This window comes from Pholcus phalangioides, unplaced genomic scaffold (genome assembly GCF_987345545.1).
Source record: "Pholcus phalangioides strain wild (caught in Gottingen) unplaced genomic scaffold, Ppha-v1.0 ptg000004l_1, whole genome shotgun sequence".
NCBI classification, from domain to species: domain Eukaryota; kingdom Metazoa; phylum Arthropoda; class Arachnida; order Araneae; family Pholcidae; genus Pholcus; species Pholcus phalangioides.
The window spans coordinates 39,977,151-39,998,803 of record NW_028301597.1 but is presented as its reverse complement, the minus strand read 5'-3'; the positions used below and the strand labels follow the sequence as shown (position 1 = coordinate 39,998,803).

Below are 21,653 nucleotides of genomic sequence, written 5' to 3'. Positions count from 1 at the left end.
TGTGTACAGGCAAAAGTATAATTTTACCTTGACATAAGTAGGATATCCAGACCTTTTGGGAAAATTCACTCATTTTAGTTTGTTTTTCTGGCATGTGTTGAATTTATGAGTATGTTCTATTAATATTAAAGTTATCTGTGACGAAGGTGTTTGTCAACTCGTTGGTTCAACTTGTTTTAACTTGTTGGTTTTCAATTTATTTAGAAGAATCATCTCTTATCTTCCTCGCACTTGGTATAGTTTTATTGCCAAAGAGTTTTATATTTCTTTTTGCAGCTACACATAAAACTGGGATTTTTATCTCCTTCTCAACAAATTTCACCCATGCAAGACCACTGTTTCTCTTTTATGGCAGATGAATTTTGCACAACAAACTATTGTAGTTAAAAACATAACTTTTGTAATGGGGGGGGGGGGGAGAGAGAGATCCTATGTTTGAAAGGAAATTGGCCTATATATGCATACAAAATATATGGAAACTTGGACGCATTTTGTTAAGTCAACAATGGGTTTAGTTTTCAAAGATTATAATTGCTTAACATAACTTATTTTGAATACTATTGAACATTAGTAAGATGGTAAGGCACTTGGCAATATATTACTCTTTTTCCCTTGATAGAGATCTTGCTTAGGATAACCCAAGGTCTGTCTTTGTTGCTCTGGAAAGTTTTTATTCAAATCCTTAGTTAGGACAGAATTCTTTTCGGAAAAAGATTTGGGATTATTACCAGTGGAATTTTTAGATGCCTTGGAAGATTAATTTTTCTTATTTTTGTTTCTACATCATTTTTGTATTTGACATCCTTTGAGCAATCATTAGGCTTTGATGATATATTGCCTTCAAGTGTTAAAGTTTTGATTTTCCCCCCTCCAAAGCAAAACGATTCAATTAATCAATTGCTTGTTAAAAATTACTGGACTTTGACTGGGGATTTAAATTTATTTATATGAATAGTGATCACATTTTTGTCTAATAATCCATTTTTGCGTAAAATAAGTCTATTACTTCTATTTTATATCATCAATTGAAAGTCTGGAATACGAGACAAGAACTTATAATTTATCACTGTTTTGAAAATGTGTGGATAAAATTTCATATCTTTTTGCACTTTTTTTTTATTTGAGAATATTTAGGATGAGTATACTCAATATAATAAAGTTTGAATGTTCTCTTAAATCAGGGAAATATTTTTTTATACTTGTTTCAAATCATCTTATTTTCACATGTGGGAAACTTCTCATATAAAATTGAAATGCATTCCCCCCTTCCTCCCGTAAACTTTCATTTTCAGTCTTTGTGCATGGTGTGTGTGCAAAGTTTTTTTTAGTATAAAATTGTTTCCTGTATTTTGTACTTTTTCAATTGAGCATATGAGGCCCAGAAGAACTGCATGGGTTATTATACTCTGATACTAATAACACCCGCATGGCTCATCCAAATAAGATGGTTGCTATTCCATTCAATTTAAGAATAATAGGCATGGTTTTCTGAAGGTGGCAACAGGTATTTTGCTGATACTACATTCATGTCATCATATTTTTAGCTTCAAGGAGTGGAATGTCCAGGAAAAGAAATTTGAAGACCTCATCTTCTTGCAGTCTCCCTACAAAGATGATTGTTGATTACCAGAAATGTGAGAAAAAACACTCAGCAAAATCCGGTATGAAGAAAGTATCATTTGATATGAGTTATTCAACTCTCCCATCACGAACATCAACTACATGGAAGAAGAGAGAATTGGTCAGGCGAGGTTCTTGGCCACCAGCATCTATTCCTGGGCAAAAATCTAGGAAGAAGAAGCGAAGAAAGTATATGAGAGCTATGCAGAGCATTTTATTTTCTGCTGACTTTCACAATGAGAAACAAAAATTTTGTTCCATCGATTGGCTGCTGATGAAGCAAGAGCCAGAATTCCTGTTGAGAGCTCCAATTGCTGTCTGTGAAGAATTCAGTTCTATGGATGCTAGTGATTTGCCATATTCTGCAGAGTCTTACGTCAGTTGTAAACCAGCTGAAGTGAATTTAGTTCCAGAGCACAAGTGCAAACTATTGGACTCTTTCTGTGATTGCCTTTCTCCTTCAATTTTAAGAGATGGGAAAAATGTCATAACTCAAGCATTAGCTAGAAAAGCTGCTCTGCAAAAATGTGCAAACATGTTTGCCAACAGACCTTTTTCTAGTTGTGCATATGAGTCCATCTCTCAGAATGTAGCAAGTGTTCCGGAAATTGTATGTGGTAGTGATGCATATGATATCATTTATAACCAGCAACAAACTTTAAGCAAAAGTTTGAACAAAGGTTACATTAGCCCAGCACGAAAACATAAGCCATTCCAAGAACCTCGACCTTTTTATCATTCATATACCAGTGCCATTCCACCTTCATATATCACTCCAATTCAAACTGGGTTTTCTGCCTCAATTGATGTCTCTGATTACAATGGTAAAATGAACGAAAATGCCCCACCTAAAAGTCTTCTTGGAAACTCGTCATACACTGTAAAATCTGCACCAATTGATAACTCTGGTAGTGCCAGTAAGAATTATGAGGACAAAACCGAATCCAAATCTGGAACAAAAGAATCTCCAAGTGCCTCTGTCAGTTCCACAAGTAAAGTTCTTCCATCTCAGTCATCAACTGGTTCCAGTACAAGCATGCAAGCTCAGCCAACATCTGTATCTGATTCTCAAGTTATGCGTCTGGATACTAGCAAAAGCCAGTTGTCCAAAGAAAGTACCAAGCAAAAAGAGAAACCAAAACCTAATGTAAGCAAGATGACAGTAAAGCCTCTTGAAAAAGGTAATAAAGAAACAGGTGCAATTCCTAAAGCACATAAAACTGTGGAAGAAAAGCAGCCAAAAGATTTGAGTGAAATCAATGTTTCTGCTTCTGTTATTGGTCAAGCTTTCATAAAAACTCTTCTGGAAGAACATAAAGAAGTTGGCGAAAGGAAAAATATTCCATCTGTATTGGGACAAGTTTTTCTGAAGTCACTTATTGAAGAAGGAAAAGGGAAAGAACAAGAATCCATCCCTGCTTCAGTTATAGGACAAGCATTTTTAAAGTCACTTGTTGAATCAGAAAATCCAGAAAAGAAAGCTATTCCAGCATCAGTTGTGAGCCAAACATTCCTTAAGTCGCTTGTTGAAAGTGGAGAAAAACAAGTTGCCCCTGCTACTCTTGTCAGTCAAAGCTCTTCAAAGTTGATTGCTGAACAAAACAAGGGGGAGAAGAAAAGTGAAGAAAAAAATGTCATTCCATCCACTGTTGTAGGTCAAGTGTTTTTGAAAGCTCTTGTTGGACAAGAAATGACAAAGGAAGGTGTTCAAATGTCAGTAACTGATCAACCGTTTCCTATTGATGAAGAAAGCATCAAAACAGACCAAGAAATTGACAAACCAAAAGCTATTCCTGCTTCAGTTGTTGGACATGCATTTCTGAAATCATTGATAGAGCAAACTGAAGAAAAAACTGAAAGCCAAAAAAAAGTTATTCCTTCATCAGTTGTGGGACAAAAGTTTCTCAAGTCAGTTGTGGAGGCAGTTGATACTGAAGCAGGAAAAGAGGGAACAATACCTGCCTCGGTTGTTGAGCAAACCTTCCTAAAGTGTCTTATTGAACAAACCAGAAAAGAAAGTGAAGCAGAGAAAATTATTCCTGCCTCTGTTGTTGGGCAGCCATTCATAAAGCCTGATGTGGAACAAAGCAAAGAAGTAGAAAAGAGCGAATCTATTCCAGCATCGGTGGTTGGACAAGTATTTTTAAAAGCTGTCATTGAGGAAACTGAGTCTAAAGAAAAACCTATTCCTGCCGGTGTTGTTGAACAAGTGTTTATGAAGTCCCTTATTGAGCAAGGTGAAAACAATGTTCCTACTTCAGCTGCTAGTGGAGCAGAATCTCAGAATTCTGGCAATAAAATAGAAAAAGTTATTCCATCTTTTGTTCTGGGACAGTCATTTCTCAAATCTTTGGTAGAGCAAACTCAAGAACAGGAAGTTAAGTCAGGAAAAAAAGTTGTTCCTGCATCAGTTGTTGGACAGGCTTTCCTCAAAACATTGGTCCAAGAAAAGGAAGATGATGTGAAAGAAAAAGATGTTGTTCCTGCATCTGTTGTGGGGCAGGCTTTCCTCAAAACGTTGGTACAAGAGGATGTGAAAGAAAAAGATGTTATTCCTGCATCTGTTGTGGGACAGGCTTTCCTTAAATCATTGGTACAAGAAGGAAAAGAGGATGTGAAAGAAAAAGATGTTATTCCTGCATCTGTTGTGGGACAGGCTTTCCTTAAATCATTGGTACAAGAAGGAAAAGAGGATGTGAAAGAAAAAGATGTTATTCCTGCATCTGTTGTGGGACAGGCTTTCCTTAAATCATTGGTGCAAGAAGGACAAGAGGATGTGAAAGAAAAAGATGTTATTCCTGCATCTGTTGTGGGGCAGACTTTCCTCAAAACGTTGGTACAAGAAGGAAAAGAGGATGTGAAAGAAAAAGATGTTATTCCTGCATCTGTTGTGGAACAGGCTTTCCTTAAATCATTGGTGCAAGAAGGAAAAGAGGATGTGAAAGAAAAAGATGTTATTCCTGCATCTGTTGTGGGACAGGCTTTCCTTAAATCATTGGTACAAGAAGGAAAAGAGGATGTGAAAGAAAAAGATGTTATTCCCGCGTCTGTTGTTGGACAGGCTTTTTTGAAGACTCTTGTAAAGCAAGAAATGTCAAAAGAAGTGCAAGAAAAGACTGTTCCAGCTGCAGTTGTTGGACAGACTTTTCTGAAATCCCTTGTAGAACAGAACAGAGATGAGGGAGGAGGAGAGGGGGATAGAACTATTCCAGCTTCTGTCATAGGTCAGGTTTTTCTGAAATCTATTGTCGATGAGGGTGGAAATGTTGATCAAAGGCCCATACCTGCTCCTGTTGTAGGACAAGCATTCCTTAAAACTCTTGTTGAAGAAAGCCAAAAAGAAAGGGAGAAAAAAGAAACTGTTCCAGCATCTGTTTTAGGTCAAGTTTTCTTGAAATCTCTTGTTGAACATCCTGAAGAAATAAAACCTGAAAAAATTATCCCATCTTCTGTACTTGAGCAGACTTTTCTGAAAACCCTAGTTGAAGGAGCAAGTAGCAGTGAACAGTCAGGTGTCGCCATTCCTGCATCAGTTATTGGTCAAGCTTTTTTGAAATGTTTGCTGACAGAACAAAACATAGAAAAGGCAGAAGAGAAAATTCAACCTGCTGATGCTGGTCAGTTATTTTTAAAATATTTTGATCATTCTGAAAATGAGAAAGCTATTGACAGAAATATGACCGTGATGCACTCTTTCATATCTGAATCTCTTGATGAACAAAATGAGTCTGCTGAGGGCTGTATTCAGGAATATAAAAATATAGAAGTTGTATCAGGATCAAGATGTGAAGCTTCATTTCCACCTGATGATAGAAAAAGGATGAAGGATTCCTTAACTGAAACTGACCCCCCTGAAAAAATGTATTTAGACAATGTTTCAAGCTTTAGTGCTGATCAAGAGGATGATCCCTTTGGTATTTTCCAAGTGTCTAAGGAGTCCAAAGTTAAGTCTTCTAATGCAGTAGCTATTGATAAAAATCAAGATGATTTTTCCCATACTATCAACTCCGAGAATAATTTAGTAAACTTAGAACAGGAGAGGATTCATCCACTTTCTGTCAATAACAAGATTTCTGCAATTGATGCAAGACAGTCATCTTCGGTTAACAACAGTGTGTGTGAACATTTAGATTCATTTCTTACTGGAACTTCTTCCCTAAAGATCATGAAGCTTTTCATAGAAGAATTAGAAAGAAGCTATACCAAAGAAGCAAACCCACCTATACCTTCAGTGGAGGAACTTTTGAAATCCATGATGAAATCTGGATTTTCTGAAAATTGTATGAAAATTGTGAAATCTATTGATGTTTCATCAGCACCTTGTATTATGAGATCATCAGATGAAATTCGGAATTTACTTGTTATGGCAGGAAAGATCAAAGAACACCCCAATGGTTGTACTCAATCTTCACTTGAGAGAGCAGCTGATAGAATGGATGTTATTTCAGAACCGGCTTCAGATATATGTGGTTGCAGGAGCAAAAATGATCATGCCAAACATGGGACTGATGACACTGATACCATGCCCTCGTTTGAGCATATTTTGAATTCTTCCGATAACCATCATGCAAGTTGTTGTATGTGTGTTAAACACAATTCAATTTCACATAATACAATGAGCTCTGGAAGGTTTTGTAGTCATTGCAAGGGACAAACTAATCTTGATTCATCAAAGGCAATATCTGAAGTTCATGCAGAACATCGATTTAAACTTAGCAGTGAGGCTCATAAATCTTATGGATCAGAATTGATGTCTGCTATGTTAGGAAATGGGAGCAATGGTTTAAATGGGCATGACATTTGTCCATTTGGTCATGACATCAATTTGAAAGCTGACGGAAAGCCATGCTCTCATTCTTTGGCAGCTCAGCATGATTGCCATAGTATGTTCCAAAGTCATAAAACTGTTGATGGTATTGCTGCATGTAGTGATGGTGAATTATTAAACAGTATCTTATCAACTATGACTTCATTAAGACAGCTGAATCAAAATAAAACTGAAGTTTCTAATGATCATCAGTTACATAATATTGATCTCAAGGTTGAAGAAAGTGATAGTCGGTGCAGAGTTACTGATTTTTTCAATTTGAGCCAATTTGAAGATGTGTCGAAAAAACTTCTCACCTTGAGACAAATGTGGCAAGACTTTCTGACAATCTTTTTTCGAATACAGCAATCAACACCTGCAAATAACTCTGAAGTAAGGCCACCATCGAATGGAGAACATGAAAGAGTTACAGATTATGCAAACATTAACAAACGATTGCAGGGCATTGAGACCAACATTGAAGCATTGCGTAATCTTTACTGCCATCAAAAAGATAAAGTTCAAGAGATGCAGAAAAATAGCTTGGTTGGTTTAAGAAGTGAATCTTTGTTAGCTCCACAGGGTATGACAAAATATATTGAAAACGAATCTCAGCCTATGCTACTTATCCCCTCGGATATTGTTGAAGATTTTGTTGAAATTTGCGATTCCCAGGCAGTTACAATGAAGAATAAAGATAGTAGAATTATGCATATGGCACAGAAGATGCTTCAATATTCATTGGGTGTTCTTACCTCTTTCTGTGAGAATAAAACCTTGAAAAATGACTGTGAACCTACTGTACAAGCAAGTGAGCCTTTGTGTCATAATGAAGGTCAATCAAATCAAAAGCAAGATTTTCCTGAAGATTTGATTTCTTTTGCTACTGATGAAATGTTACAAGATTTACAGGATGTCTTTTTTTGTGACTATACTTCAAAAATGAACACAGAACTAAGTCCTCCACTTATGTTCACAGATAAGTATCCAAATCAAACTTTAAGTCACCCCCAGCTTATTGTACAGCAAGCTATACCCTCCGATGACCTAGGTTGTGGTTATATGAATTGTGTTCCTTCTTTTATAGTTGATGCGTGTTATGAACAAGCAAAAATTGTTCAGTCTGTAGATTTTCCTAAAAATTCAGAATCTAATACTGAATTCACCAGCGTTTCATCTCATACGAAATGTGAGAAACATGTTAGATTTGATATAGATGAAAAAGATACATTTTCTGATATGAATGATGAACTGACATCTAGTACTCTGAGTTCTGTTTCTGAAACATTAGATGAAAGTCCTGATATGATGTCTGTTGATGCAGTGCAAGATCTCTGTACTGAAATTAGAGCTATGTTAGGTCAGTTGGCTTCACAATTGAATATTGAACAAAAAGATCTCTCTCCAGTTTCATCAGATGGAAAATGCAACAGAGAAATTTTCATGCTTCCCAAACTGCTTGCAGAAATGAACAAAGATGAACTGGTTGATAGATTTGAGAACTTTGAGCATGATGAAGATGATATAAATATTGAACCACAAGTGAAATCTGCTGGTTCTATTTGTGAAGAAAACTGTTCTAGATATCTGACAAAAACTCTTGAATCTGAATTTCCCTCAAACTTTTCTGCTAGAATTGACCAGAGTATATCATCTACAAGTCATTCTTTTGAAAGTCAGGTGAAAGAAAATCAAGATGTTTGTAAACCTGGAAAGACAGAAATAGATCAAGGAATTGATTTAAATACAATTTATCCCCCTCCTACTCAGTTTTGTTCATCAAGGGATTCAACTTCACCCGAAAACCAAAAAGATGTTACATCTACAGTTGTTAAAGAGCTACTTGTTTTTATTGAATTAATGCAAAATGTTATTGGAACCATGTCAGATTCTTAAGTTTCTTCAAGTCTGCTTTTTTTTTTAAATAAGTTTTTCAGGTATCTGGTTGCTGCCATAAAAAAAATATCATTCTCTTGATGTTTATAGTGTTTATCTTGCACAAGAATATTTGATAATTTTTGATAGGTTGGCACAGGGTGAACCTCTTATCCAGTGTAAATGGGGTAGTTACATCTCGTAAATAAAAGAACTTAAAGAATTAGAACTTCATTTATATTCACGAGAACTATTTGTAGAAATAGGTTTATGCAGGCTATAGTTATTAATCATTAAAGTGATTGTTACATTGGAGAATGTCTCATTACACATTAGTAGGAACAATAAATTTTTCTGCAATGATAGATCAGATGGTGATAAGTATAATTAAAATTGGAGCTGTAGTTGATTGAACCAAGGTGGAAGGGGGGGGGGGGTTGACAGGCAAATGTTCCCATTTCCTCCAGAGAGAAAAATTGGCTGCACATGGGGAAAATTCTTCTATGTTTGCAAAATCAAATACAGCCACTCCCTGATGAACGAGATCTGACTCAATCATCATCAGTCTTTTCCAGTGCATTATTCACCCTTATTTTCATTCCTCAGATGCATATTAGTAGTCACCTCCCAAAGGTCCTACTTTTTTCTTACTGAGTTCTTAAAGATGGCCAAAGATAAACATAATTTGTGTGCGACTGTTGAGCAATCGATCACATTTTTAATTCTTGGAGAGCGTTTTTTTTTGAAAGAGTAGAATAGGAAGACCTCTCTAGAATAACATTTTAAGAAAAAAAATTAAGGTGGCACTGGAAAACCAACTTTCTGTACTTTTTTTCAGAAGTATTTTAAAATCTTAGATTGAGATTAAGTTCAATTTAAATGGTATGATTGAATCTGAGAACAGACACCATAAATTTCTATTAGGTCTTGTCCAGAACATGTAAGATTATTGATAAATCAAGGAAATAGTGTTAAATCAGGGATTGTTAAAAAGATTTCAAATATGTAATAAGTATGATCATGATATATTTTAAGAATTTTGTTTTTAAATTTCTCTCTGAGGAAGTCAAGTTTTCGAAATCTTGAGGAGTTAGAAAATGTTAGTTTAGCCAAAGGAGTTAGAATAAAATTTAATTTTTGTAAGATCTGTTTTTCAAATTTTAGTTTGCATTTTTGTGAAAAAATAGCAAAGCGAAACATTAAGCTTAAGTTTTTACAAAAAAAAATCCATTTTATTTTATGAAGGGAATGTAACAAATTTTATGAATTTTTCTTTATCACAGAATGATACGGGTATATACCTAATTAGAAATAGGTAATTTTTATTGGTTTGATTTATTTTTTTACTCTGACAGGTTATATAAACTTTCAGGTGAAAATTTTGGAAGATAAGAAAATTTTGGGCTAAAGAGCTGCTTTATAGTGGAATTATAACTTCCAAGCGTTTCATCTGCAGCAAATTTTGGCAGAGACGAGTGTAGTTGTTGTGACCTTCTCGGCTGCGATAGATTCTGCTCCTATTCCTGGTGAGGATGTATTTTTACCTGCGGCTCATCTACAAGGGGAGCTAAGCGAGCTGTAGCCCAAGGTGGCAAGTTCCAAAGGGTTGGCAAATTGCAGTAATTACTTATCGAGAACACCAAATTAAAAGGGGAAAACAGCAGCAAATTTGAATAGCCCATGGACAGGAAAGTGATAAATTTGCCTCTGTTTGTTAGAGATGTATTTAAAATGGTTTGAAGCAATAGTTTTATTAGACCACAGCTCTTTCGATCAGTGTCCTAGTGGTGCAGTGGTTAGTCTTCCACTATGACTGTTACTGTCAAGGTCCATGGGTTTGAATATGGCATAAGAACATCAGAAACAAGTTCTTTACCTTCAAACCAGAGACGACCACCGATAGGTGGGAAATGAAGGTGCCATCTATCTTCACTAGTTGGAAATTGCAGTATGTTGATATATGACTGGAGTTGGCGTGCGGTGAAATAGTAGCTCTTTGGACCAAGATATTCTCATTTTGATGCCGGTCCTACCTACATTAAAAAAAAACCTACATTTAATTTCAGTAATGTTCAACCATAAGAAAAAGTGGTTAGATTTTTTTTGATAAGATATATTTAGATATACATCTCTATTACATTATCTGACTAACCTATTATTGGACCGTATTTTGTATGTATATGTTGCAGAATGTAATAAAAATGTAGTCTTACTTTATTTTTTATTGACACAATTTTATGTTAATTCAATTTTATTATTGCCATTTTGCTCTCTCTTATGTATAACTCGAAACATTTCTATTAGAGCATTCTAAGGTAATAAATAATCTTATATGTGTTATTGTTAAAAAATCGTACTCTTCCATTGTTTGGATTTTTTTTAAAATTATGATTTTTGAACTTATTTCACCCTTGAACGCTGATTGTTGTCTTCACTAGCAACCTTATACTGTTTAAAAAATCGGAAGTAGCGATGCTGCAGCATGCATGCTACTCGGTAGATGCCATGAGTCTTTAGACCAAAAGTTTCCTATAAACATTTTGAGAAATTGTGGGAAATATTAGACATTTTTCTGTAAAATTTTATTTTTCTTAATGAAGACCAGATGAGATAAATGATTTGAATGAAACCACATGTGTTAAATAACACCTTTTGAAACAGATTGGCCTATACAGTAATCTTGATAATTCAAGTCTTAAAACAATGAGGTTCTGGATAATCTGAGGTGCTGGAATTTTTAAAAATTAATTTTCAAGATCCCTGTTTTTAGTGAAGCAGAAGTTTTATTTCATTTTGTCTCATTTTTCTTAAGAATGTGGATAATTTCAATCAGAAGAGATCTTGATCCCTAGATTGGGGTCTCTGGTGGCCTGGTCTTACAAGAGTAGGCTTACAGGCATAGGCGGAGATGGACTTGGAAGTCTGGGGGGGGGGGGCGGCAAGGTCATTATTGCTGGGAGGACACGATGATGGTGATGTCAATTCATATACACATATACATTAGATCTGCCCACTCCACTTTGACGCTGGGGGGAGGGGAATCTCCCCCCCCCCCTCGTATCTCCGCTCATGCTTACAGGGCTTCAGCCCAGGGGTTTTTTTACATTATAAATTCACAGTAAAGGGGCTCAATCCAAGATCTCAACCTGAGAGCCAGGATCAAAGATGTGGGGTCATGTCCGGTAGATCCCACAACCTCCTTCTATAGCAAATTTACAGTGCTAAAATAAAATATCTGGCTTCCTAGGGCTTGGAATCCCTGTCAACCACTTTCAACCGAAATCTATGGGTCTTGGCATTTGTGTAATGAATCAAGTATTTAGATTAAGCAAAATATATAGTAGTAGGAAAGCAGTTTTCTACTATTTTTTAAATAATCAGCATTTTCAGTGATTCAAATTAGTCTCCATCCAGTTCACCTCAGATTACCAAGACTATACGAGGGGATACCTAAAAGTAACCAGAATTGTCTTGGGATAAGCGGAACATCTGTGGTATGCGGTTCTCCCACTTGCTAAAGTGTAAAATCACTCCTGAGTCAATGTGCCAAGTGGCATTGCTTAAGAAGGTTGGCTTTGGCATTTGTAAATTTTTTTCGAGTTGTTTAGCCTGTTCGTTTTTGGTTGTGGCAGACTTATGTGAACAGTGCAAGGCTGCAAAGCTTTGCTTCTTGATCTGAAAAAAAGCAGCAGAAACTGCTGATATATTAGAAACAGCTTACAGGAATGCGACTATGGGTAAAACTCAAGTGTGCGATCAAGCTATCTGCTAAAAAAGATTGCACAACAGGGTGTGAAGAAAAGATGATTTGTGAGAGATGGGTGACAGGTTTTTACATTGTGACAATGCTCTGTTTCTCACATTCTTCAATGTGCCAATTGTTAAGTAGGAACAGTGTGACTCCTGTGCTATCCACCTGATTAGCTGTCTTTTTCTTTAGTTTCACAGAGGAATATGGACGAGGTACATGTGTTGTTTAGTAGTAGTCTTTTTCTTTAGTCCTACGAGTGACCTGAAATAAAAGCATTTTGCCAACATGGATGAAATGGAAACAAAAACGATGGAAGCACTGTATGGTATCACAACATATGAATTTCAAAAATATTTTTAATAATGGACAAAAAAGACTAAATAAGTGTGTTCTGTAATGGGGAGTACTTTTAAGAGAATTGAATTTTTGTAAAAAAAATTTTTTGAACAAAGAAATTTGTAAAAAATGAATTCTAGTCACTTTTTTGGATACCCTTTCATATTAGAAAAAGGTTGTCCATATATGCAATAAGAAATTTTAAAGTCTAATGCCGATCTGAATATTTTTTACTGTATTTGAAATTAAGATTGGAAATTTTCATGGAGATATTCATATCATTTACTAATTTAGATTAGTTTATTTTCTAGCAAAAGTGAAGTGGCTAACTTTTGTGCAGAATATACTATTACAGTGATACCTCGGCTAACGAAGCCTCAGCTTACAAATTTTTTGGCTAACAAAGATTTTCATGATTTTTCTGCCTCGGCTAAAGAATATTTTCATTGATATAGATGCATGTGCTAATATAGCCATGTCGTGAGCTGAATTTCTGTGTCAATCATCAGAATTACTGTTACTCAGGCCTGATTGATTCATGTCTACCTCTGAATCTTTTTCTAGATGTACCTACATCTCTCGTTTCTGAAATTTTTTGAACCATTTCATGTGAAATGAAAGATTCAGCTAATATATAGAATATGCATTTAAAGAAAAAATCCTATAATTTCAAAAGCAGCACTTATATTTTCAAAGTGCGCTTTCCTTCAATGCAAGACTGAGCATCAAACTGAATAGTCTGGACATTCTAAGAGCTTATCTTTTTCATGTGAATGTATCTCGCACACAAATGAGCTACCAAATCATAAATGGATGGGGACACCTATGAACCTGACTGGGTTGTGTCAACACCAGCTTTAGCACACTGAAGCTGGTGTTGGGTGTGTATATATAGTATAAAAAGATCTCTTCAGTATCTGATCATATTGTAAATTCAAATTTATCTAATTTTGAAGCTGTTCATTTTAGCCTTCAATCAATTTTTGAATTTTTTATAGCATTCCTTGGTGTTTTAAAAACATCAAATTTTTGGCAGAACCTGGAGCTAATCAACCGATTTTCCATAGAAACCTATAGGAAATCATGTTTCAGCTTACAAAAATTTTGACTAATGAAGATTATTTATTCTGGAACCATGTTCGTTAGCTGAGGTATCACTGTACTTAAATAAAATATCATAATTTCCATCAGACTATTTTAAATCCCATAATTCTGACATTGTTTTTGATATAAGCGGTTTACAGTAGGAAATGGAAAGTTTGAAAACTATATATTATCTGCACTGAGACCAGTCCTGATTGTAAGATTCTCCTTGAGAACATAGCTATCTACACATGTTTTACTTGATTGCAGGCGTGTGGAATTCAGAAGCTGATGCCCGACCTTGATTCATGAATTGGCTAATACAGGGCCATAATACTTGTTTTTGTCATTCTGTGCAAATCAGAAGTCATTTCCTCTTCATTCCTTTGAGTAGGATCATAACATGTCTAAATTAGATTATAGCAAACTTGTTTCTGAAAATTCAGCAGATTGTGTATTTGTTGAAGATGATTTGTTGTCGGACACAGATGAAAGTGGGCCAGGATCACTTGCAACTGTTCCTGTATGTATTGATGGTGATAATAGGGTATGGGCAAAAGCGGGGGTCTTTTCTCCACAGGGGGAAGTAATAAGTAAAAATGTTTCGGAATGCTTTCCGAATGAAATTAATCCAGCTTTTCATTCAAGAAGCGAAAATGATTCAACTACTGTTGAAGAAATAGAGGTGTCTGACATAGATGAGCAAGATGAAAACAGTACACTTGATGTCACTTTTTTGGGATCAAACTCTGTTGTAACAGTTAAAGCTGCTGCTCCACCTGTATCCAGTGGTGATGGTACTTTCCGTTGTCGTAATTTCCCTGGCAATGAAATATTCTCAGATAATCAAGAGAGTGGAGTAAAGCGTCGCAATGTAAAGAAAAGTAGTAATTGTACCAAGGTGTGTGACGATTCCTCTTACTTTGTTGGCAGACTACCAAAAGTACGTGGGAAAACTAATGGAATTCGAGAAAAAATAAGAAACCTTACTGATGTCAGCGATGGTTTTTATAGCCTCATCAAATCTGATAAAATTCCTTACAAACATCAAAGTTCAACCGAACACAAAAGTCATGATTTATCAAAAGATTCTGAGGGTTCAGATACAGATACAGAAGAAATAGCACTTATTCAAGATGAGTTGGGAAGCTTTGTGACGAATGGTGCCTCTAATTGTGTCTCAGGAAAAGAAGATACAGGAGATAATTCTGATCTTGAAATATTTAGTGATGATGAATATAGTGGCAATAAAACTTGCAAAAAGAAGAGGAAAGCATCAGAGAAAGATGTCACATCAAATGATCATGAAACAGTAACTGATGAAGAAGACCTTGACACGTTATTGCCTTTGCAGAATGAAATTTCCAAAAATCATAATAAAGGTAAGCAAATATATGTTGATCAAAAAAGTAGTGTGTAGCAGTTTTCACCAGTGTTCAGTATGTATACGTTTCCAGTGACCTTTTAACCTGCTTGAGCTATTACAAACCATTGTTGAAGAAAAAAAATGTTAGGCTTATAATAAAATCAGGTGGTATATATGTTTTTTCTTTGAGGCTTACGGTGAAAATGTTTTTTTTTCACAACCAGAATAATTGTTGATGAACTGAAAAAAAGGTCGACTCTTTCTGACCCTCTTTTCTAATTGCTTCAATTTATTTATAATTATAAATTCAAAAGGTTATTGAAGTGTGTCCAATACTACCAAGAAGATGTAAATATATGTGTGTATGATTTAACAAAAAAAAAGTTTTGAAATATCAATGTGTGTAAAATGTCCATACATGTCCAGTAAAATTGGGAAATTTGTTTTTCATTTCATAAAAAAATGATCAAAACTTATTAAGAGGAATTTGTCTCTAGAAGAAATATCTGTCAATTATTGGAAATTTATCCTAAACAAGGAAAACTTTAATATACTACAGTGGAACCTCCTAAATTTGGACTTCTCAGAACCTAGGTGGTTAGGATTGCAGAATTTTCTACTTTATGGATCTAATTAGCAACCATTTTCAATCCACTGCAGGATGAAAGTCTCTTCTAAATTTTTCCATTTTGCTCTGTCTGATGCCATCTAGTTGACTCCAGCCACTTTTCTGATCTCATAGATCCATCTTGCATGGGGACGCCTTCTTGGACGTTTATCACCTTGGGGGTACCAATCTAGAATACTTGTAGTCTATCTGTTGTCCTGTCTTTTTGCAATATGTCCAGCTTTTATGGATCAAGTTTCCCTATTCAAAGCAGTAATTTGCTCTTTGATTAACTTTTCATATTTTCCTTTAAGACATTGAAGTCAATGTTTATGAATATGATAGATAATTTTAAACTATAATTTTTAAATTACGTAACTTGACTGGTGAAAAGATTCCTTTACTTATTCTTTAAGCATATTCATATGTCTGGGGGTCTTGACCTATGAGTTTCAAGAAGTTTGAAACCCAAAATTTTGTTATTTAAGAATATAGGTGATGAGCGTTTTGAAATTTGAAACAGACCTATGGGCCATAAAGTTGAGTGTTGACTTTGGGTCACAGCTAAAAAAAAAAATGTCAAGAACCTCTGCTGTATAAGGGTCATTCAAGTATTACGTCAGCATCTGTTGGGGGGGGGGGGGTGGTGGTTCCGATTTGCTTATTTTTGATGACGAAGGGGGGGGGGGTTGGATGCTGCTTATGTCATTAACCACTCTTTATGAAAATATGAAATATTCTTAATGGCATCTTACTCGGTGCGCCAAAAACAAAAAAAATCTTTTGCTAGTTTGTGGGCACCTGAACTAACATTCTCCTCAAATGATAAATCCCTTGGAGCCACTTCAGCGATCTCTAAATGTTTCATGGATCCCTCAAGTGCTCAGGAAATGTGTCCAGGCTGCTTTAAGTGCTATGGAAATGTTTCTGGGTCCCACTTAAGTGTTCTGGAACTGCACAACGCATCACTTAAGTAATCCATGGTTATGCCCAGTGCCGTCTTAACGCAAGGGCTCACCTGGGCACCTCGAGAAGAAGGGGTCTCACAAAAATGAAATGTGGTTGAAATTTTTGAAAATTTACCTGGTAGGGCCTCAGAAAAATCACTTGGCCCGGAGGCCCATGATGCTCTTTAAGACGGCCCTGGTTATGCCACGTATCACTTGAGTAATCAGGGAATGTTCCACGGGTAACTTGAGTGATGTAGAACCGCACTGGGGGGGGGGGCACTTACGAGCTCTAAATCTGTGCCACATGTCACTCAAGGGATCTCTAAATGTGCCACAGGCCACTTAAATGCTCTGGAATTGTGGCATGGGTCATTTACGGGATCTGCAAAAATGCGTCGCTTAGTTCATTTTTACATAATTGGGTTTGAAGGGGCAAGCCACATCGGATAATCTTCAGGGCCACATTTGGTCTGTGGGTCAAGGGTTTACCATATGTGGCTGAAAGGGTGGGGTCACAATGAATTTCTTAAAGAGAAATTTTGAGTTCTTACCCTTCAAATAGCATTGAAATTAACAGAAATCTATTATAATAACATATAAATGTATTTTCTTTCGAAATTTTAATTAAAAAAAAGTTTTTCACATTAAAATTTTTTTTTATGTGGGGGAGGCCCATGAGCCCCCTATGTCCCCTTCCCGTGTACGTTTCTGATCCCACCAGTATGCGTTAGGAGGTACGGGGCAGTGCTAATAAAATTTTGCTGACAAGAGGGGGAAGGGGGTCAGTTTTGCTGATTGGGGGTGGGGGTAAAAAAAATGGCTAATACTTTGCTGACATAATACTTTAACGGCCCCATAGGAATTGTGTGGATCTGAATTTTTTTTAAATAAAAGCTAGGTTTTTCTTATTGCATATTCTTTACACAACATATGTACTTGTTCTCTGCATTCAAGCTTTTTTTAAAGCACAACTTTCTCACATATACTTGGCCCTTTAAGTGGCAATTAGAAAATACTAACCCCTCCCCCACCCTTCAAAATGTCATATTTTTTTTTAATTTAGTAGGCTTTCTTAAAATAGTAGGTGCAAACTAAGGAAAATTTTCTATTGAGAAATCATTTTTACAAAATATCTGGGCTTGTGAACTAAAATAAGAGGCTTTTATGGAGATGAGATATCTCATCATTTTCGGTTAAGGCATTATACGTGCCACATCACTTGACATTTTACACATGTTTGGTAATTCACTCAGAAAATAATAAAGCGTTGGACAAGTTCTAAAACACCAAGGTTAACCAGTCAAGTGGTTAAGACGGCATTTGCTGTCGCTGATATACGTAATGGTGTTGTCTACGACGGCATTTGCCGACACGCAGACTTTTCAGTCTTTTTCACATAGATATAACGAAATAATTTTCATACATGTGCTGCCATCTCTGTACAGCCATCCTTTTACTTTATTATCTCATCACTAAATGGAGTTGACAATTATACTTCAAGGTCTGAGATTATTATTACTATTATCTTTGTCATGTTTTGCAAAGCTGCATCCCCATCGCTTTTTTTTTTTTCATTTCCAATTCCCTTGCGAAGATGCATCTGTTTTATTACTCATATATCTTTTAGCAAAGTTCAACTACTATGGTACCACATAAATCCATCAACAGCATTTCTTTTAGTCACAGGACATTATGACCACCCCTCTCTCCTTTTGGGGGCTCGGAGAAATTAATTGGACAGTTGACTGGTTAACTGTATAGCATGGAGAAATGAAATGAGGAAACATGATCGAAGCTGACACAAATTTCTGACAAATCATTCATTGAGAGACACAAATACCATTATTTTTTCATTTTCCCAGAAGTCCAAAAACCGCAGTGGACCCCAAACCCCAAAAATACATTTGGAAAAACGTCATACAAAAAAAGAAAATGGCAGATTATATTAGAAGCCAAAACAGAATGGGGGGGGGGGGGTAAAGAGAAAAACATTGACATCTTTGATTGAGGAAATAAAATTCTCTGCAGAAGCATCCTTTTTTCATGGATTTGAATTCAAGAGGTTCTACTGTTTTTATATTTTTATTGAAAATAAATTTATTACAGTTCATTTTGTAACAAAGACTCGTGCCAGAAACATCAGTTCTAGTATGAAAAACATCTGTATTCTTATTGAAATACAGTAAAACCTTGTCAAGTCATCACCCCAATAAGTCATCACTCCGGTTAAGTCGTCGTTTTTCTTCAGGCCTGTCCAGCTTTCATAGACAGTAGTGCTATTAAACCCTCGTTTACTCGTCTCTAATTTCAGTTAACTCATCAAGATGAAAAAGTTTGAGAGAGAGAGGAGCGGATGATTTCCATGGCTTCTTTTAAAAAAATAACAGTATTGCCATATGCTTAAAAGTTGCCATAAAAGCCTTATGTACCGAAACGTAACGGTTCAAGTAACGAAAGTTACTCTGTGGAAGTTCATTTACCAACTAAAGTTTTTGAAACATTAGTGACTGTTCGAGATAGATCTGATTTTCCTGCATAGGCCCCAGTAATTTAGGGCTTCCAATTTAAACAAATCATCTTTGTTGAAAAACCAGACATTTTTCCAAAGTTGAGGTCGTCTAATATGTGCTTTTCCCTCCCCCAGGCCCTCCACACATGGCCGGAGATACGGGGGGGGGGGGAGCCCCCCCCCCCAGCATCAAAGGTGGAGGCGACTGATCTAATTTATATATGTATACATGAATTGACATCATCGTGCCCCCCCAGACTTCCAAGTCTATCTCCGCCTATGCCTCCACAAGTCCCTAAAAGTGAACTCTGTGTTCGAGATTACCTTGTAGTTAGTATGTGAAAGATTACCTTGGTAAATTTGACCAAGATTACCTTGTTGTTTCATGAACTACTGATAAAGAATTAAAACACTGAAATTAAATTTCATGTGTATGTAAAATTAATGTGCAATAGTTCTGTTGTGAAGAAAAGCTAACTATTTTAAGTTTCTCTGATTATTCTAAATTAAAAATTACTAGTATAAATCAAAGTGTACCAGTATATTTTAACACAAGTTGAGTAATAAGAGCTCTAAAAAGGTAAAAATTTCAATTTTTTCTTTTGAAATCTTTAAATTTTCTTAATATTGTAATTTTAATTCATATTTTAATGTTATATATTACTTCAAATTTATGATTTTCACAATATTGCACATTGAACTGAACTGATGGCACTTCGCTCAAGTCGTCATAATTTTTCGATACAATAGAGGTGAGGACTTATCAAGGTTTTACTGTATTTATATACCGCATTGAATCAAAAACTGTTATATGTGAATATAAGTTGAAGTAGTGAGTAAGAAGAGTATTTTCATTCAAAAGCATAGCTTATGGGTTCGTATATTGATTGTTTGATGTCCAGTTGTTAATACAGTAGAACCTCACTATAACGAACAGCTAAAAAAAATGGTAGAAATTGTAAATTTTTTTTCTGAGACAAGTTTAAAACTCGTTTTAAGTATCTAAAAAAGTATTTGTTTTTTCTGGTTTGGGAAACATTTCCAAGCAAGTGATTAAACATTGATCGTTGTTTTGTTTTGCATAAATATGGATACTCTGCATGACTTTTACTGCTTGCCAGGTAGGAAAATTGAGATTAAATGCAGTGTATACGTACACATTTTTTTCAATTGAATGTATGTTGAAGGCTGTTTTTTATTTGATACTTAAGGAACCCTCTTTATAGCTAACAACTGTACTTTGTTGTGATGTACACCCCTATAAGAATTATGTTATAAACCAGATGCTCATTGTAATTTAACAACCTTCAGCTCTTATTAGTCTGTTATAATAAGGTTTTACAATATTATTGTTTGAGTTTTTGTAAGGGAATAACAGCTCAATGTCTAATTCCATTTGGTATAGTTGAGTGGTAGGAATTGAAGTAGCATCAAACTCTACTCGTATATAAAAAAAATACATATCTTTTTTTTTTCCTTCTCTTTTAAAAAAAATATTCTAATGTAATTGTATAATACATTTTTATACTTGCGTGTAATATTCAACTAATATAGTTAGTTTTAAGTTAGTCTTTTTTTTTGGGGGGGGGGGGTAGGGGAACAAGAAAACATCAGGTTTTACATTTCAGAAAAGTAAGTTTTTCCTTTGCCAAAATCATAAATTGAATAGAATCATTATGTATGTTTACATAGCTTATGTTGCCCCCCCTCTCCTCTTATGAGAAATCAAAGAATGAAGGCGAGGACATCTTGACCTCATGCCAAGAAATGAAGTCTGTATATAGTAATTTCGAAGTTATTTACAATTATTAAATGGCTATTTCTGTTTTAGAGAGGAAAACTTGGTATAAAAATATATATGCAAAAAGACAGGCATTCAGAATTTTTATCAAATATATAATTTTCCCATTATACTTTTGTTTAGAATTCACGGAATACGATGAGTCTGGAGGAATCAAGCAAGTCACAAAAGTGAAAACAGAAACCTCGGTGAAAGTGGTAGAAGGTATGTTATATAACCGCATGTTTCAGAGAAAGCTTTTTGTAAATATTCATATTTTATCATTCATAAGTGTAAGATAAAGCATGCATAAGTGTAAGATGTGGCATGATATATATTTTTTTTTAGTTCAGAAAATTTTTTAATGCAAGCACAGCCATTATTTCTTTATGTTCGTGGACGCACTGGCAACCGGACTTGAATTTGGATGTTATCTTTTTCTTTTAAGATTACTTTTTTTTTTTATGTGTATACATTGCACAGTATTCTACATTGTGGTGATGTGGTCTGAAAGATAATTTGAGATTACATGATGATAAGTTGCTATAGTTTATAAAATTACATTTTTGTGTGTGAGAATGCTTTTGACTGCGGTTTTTTATATAGGTAATTATTTTGCAGTCATGTTTTCATTGAGGGACTTGCATATTTATGCTCGATAATTCTGCGACTGAAACTTCCAACTCAATATACAGTATTAAATACTATAAATAATAAAAAAAATAAATTGGATATATATAAAAAAATTAGATTACCAGCACTTATTTCAGCAGATAAAACCTATTTGGGTACCATGAGTATTTGTGCTCTAAATGTCTGAGTATTCATATTGTTTTTTGATAAATAAAAGAAGAGAGCTATACCCATGTACAAGAACAAATCTCGTCATTGATCTGATCTAGTTTTTTTGGCCAGAATTGGAAAAACTAATTTTTTCAGTTTAGTTCATAAATGCAGAAATCGAAGAAC

The 21,653-nt window shown here is 35.2% G+C and overlaps 1 protein-coding gene across 13 annotated transcripts in view; it reads left to right on the top strand.

Moving 5' to 3' along the window:
• The window catches only part of Ank2 (Ankyrin 2), a 162,650-nt gene that overhangs the window by 116,112 nt on the left and 24,885 nt on the right, over positions 1 to 21,653 (top strand). For 12 of the 13 annotated variants that reach the window (XM_089231495.1, XM_089231488.1, XM_089231494.1 and 9 more), the window contains 2 exons: positions 1,545 to 5,237; positions 20,829 to 20,909. In XM_089231495.1, the coding sequence (XP_089087621.1) occupies positions 1,545 to 5,237; positions 20,829 to 20,909 (3,774 nt within the window). The remainder of the gene's footprint in view (positions 1 to 1,544; positions 5,238 to 20,828; positions 20,910 to 21,653) is intronic. The other variant, XM_089231497.1, reaches the window with a different exon arrangement.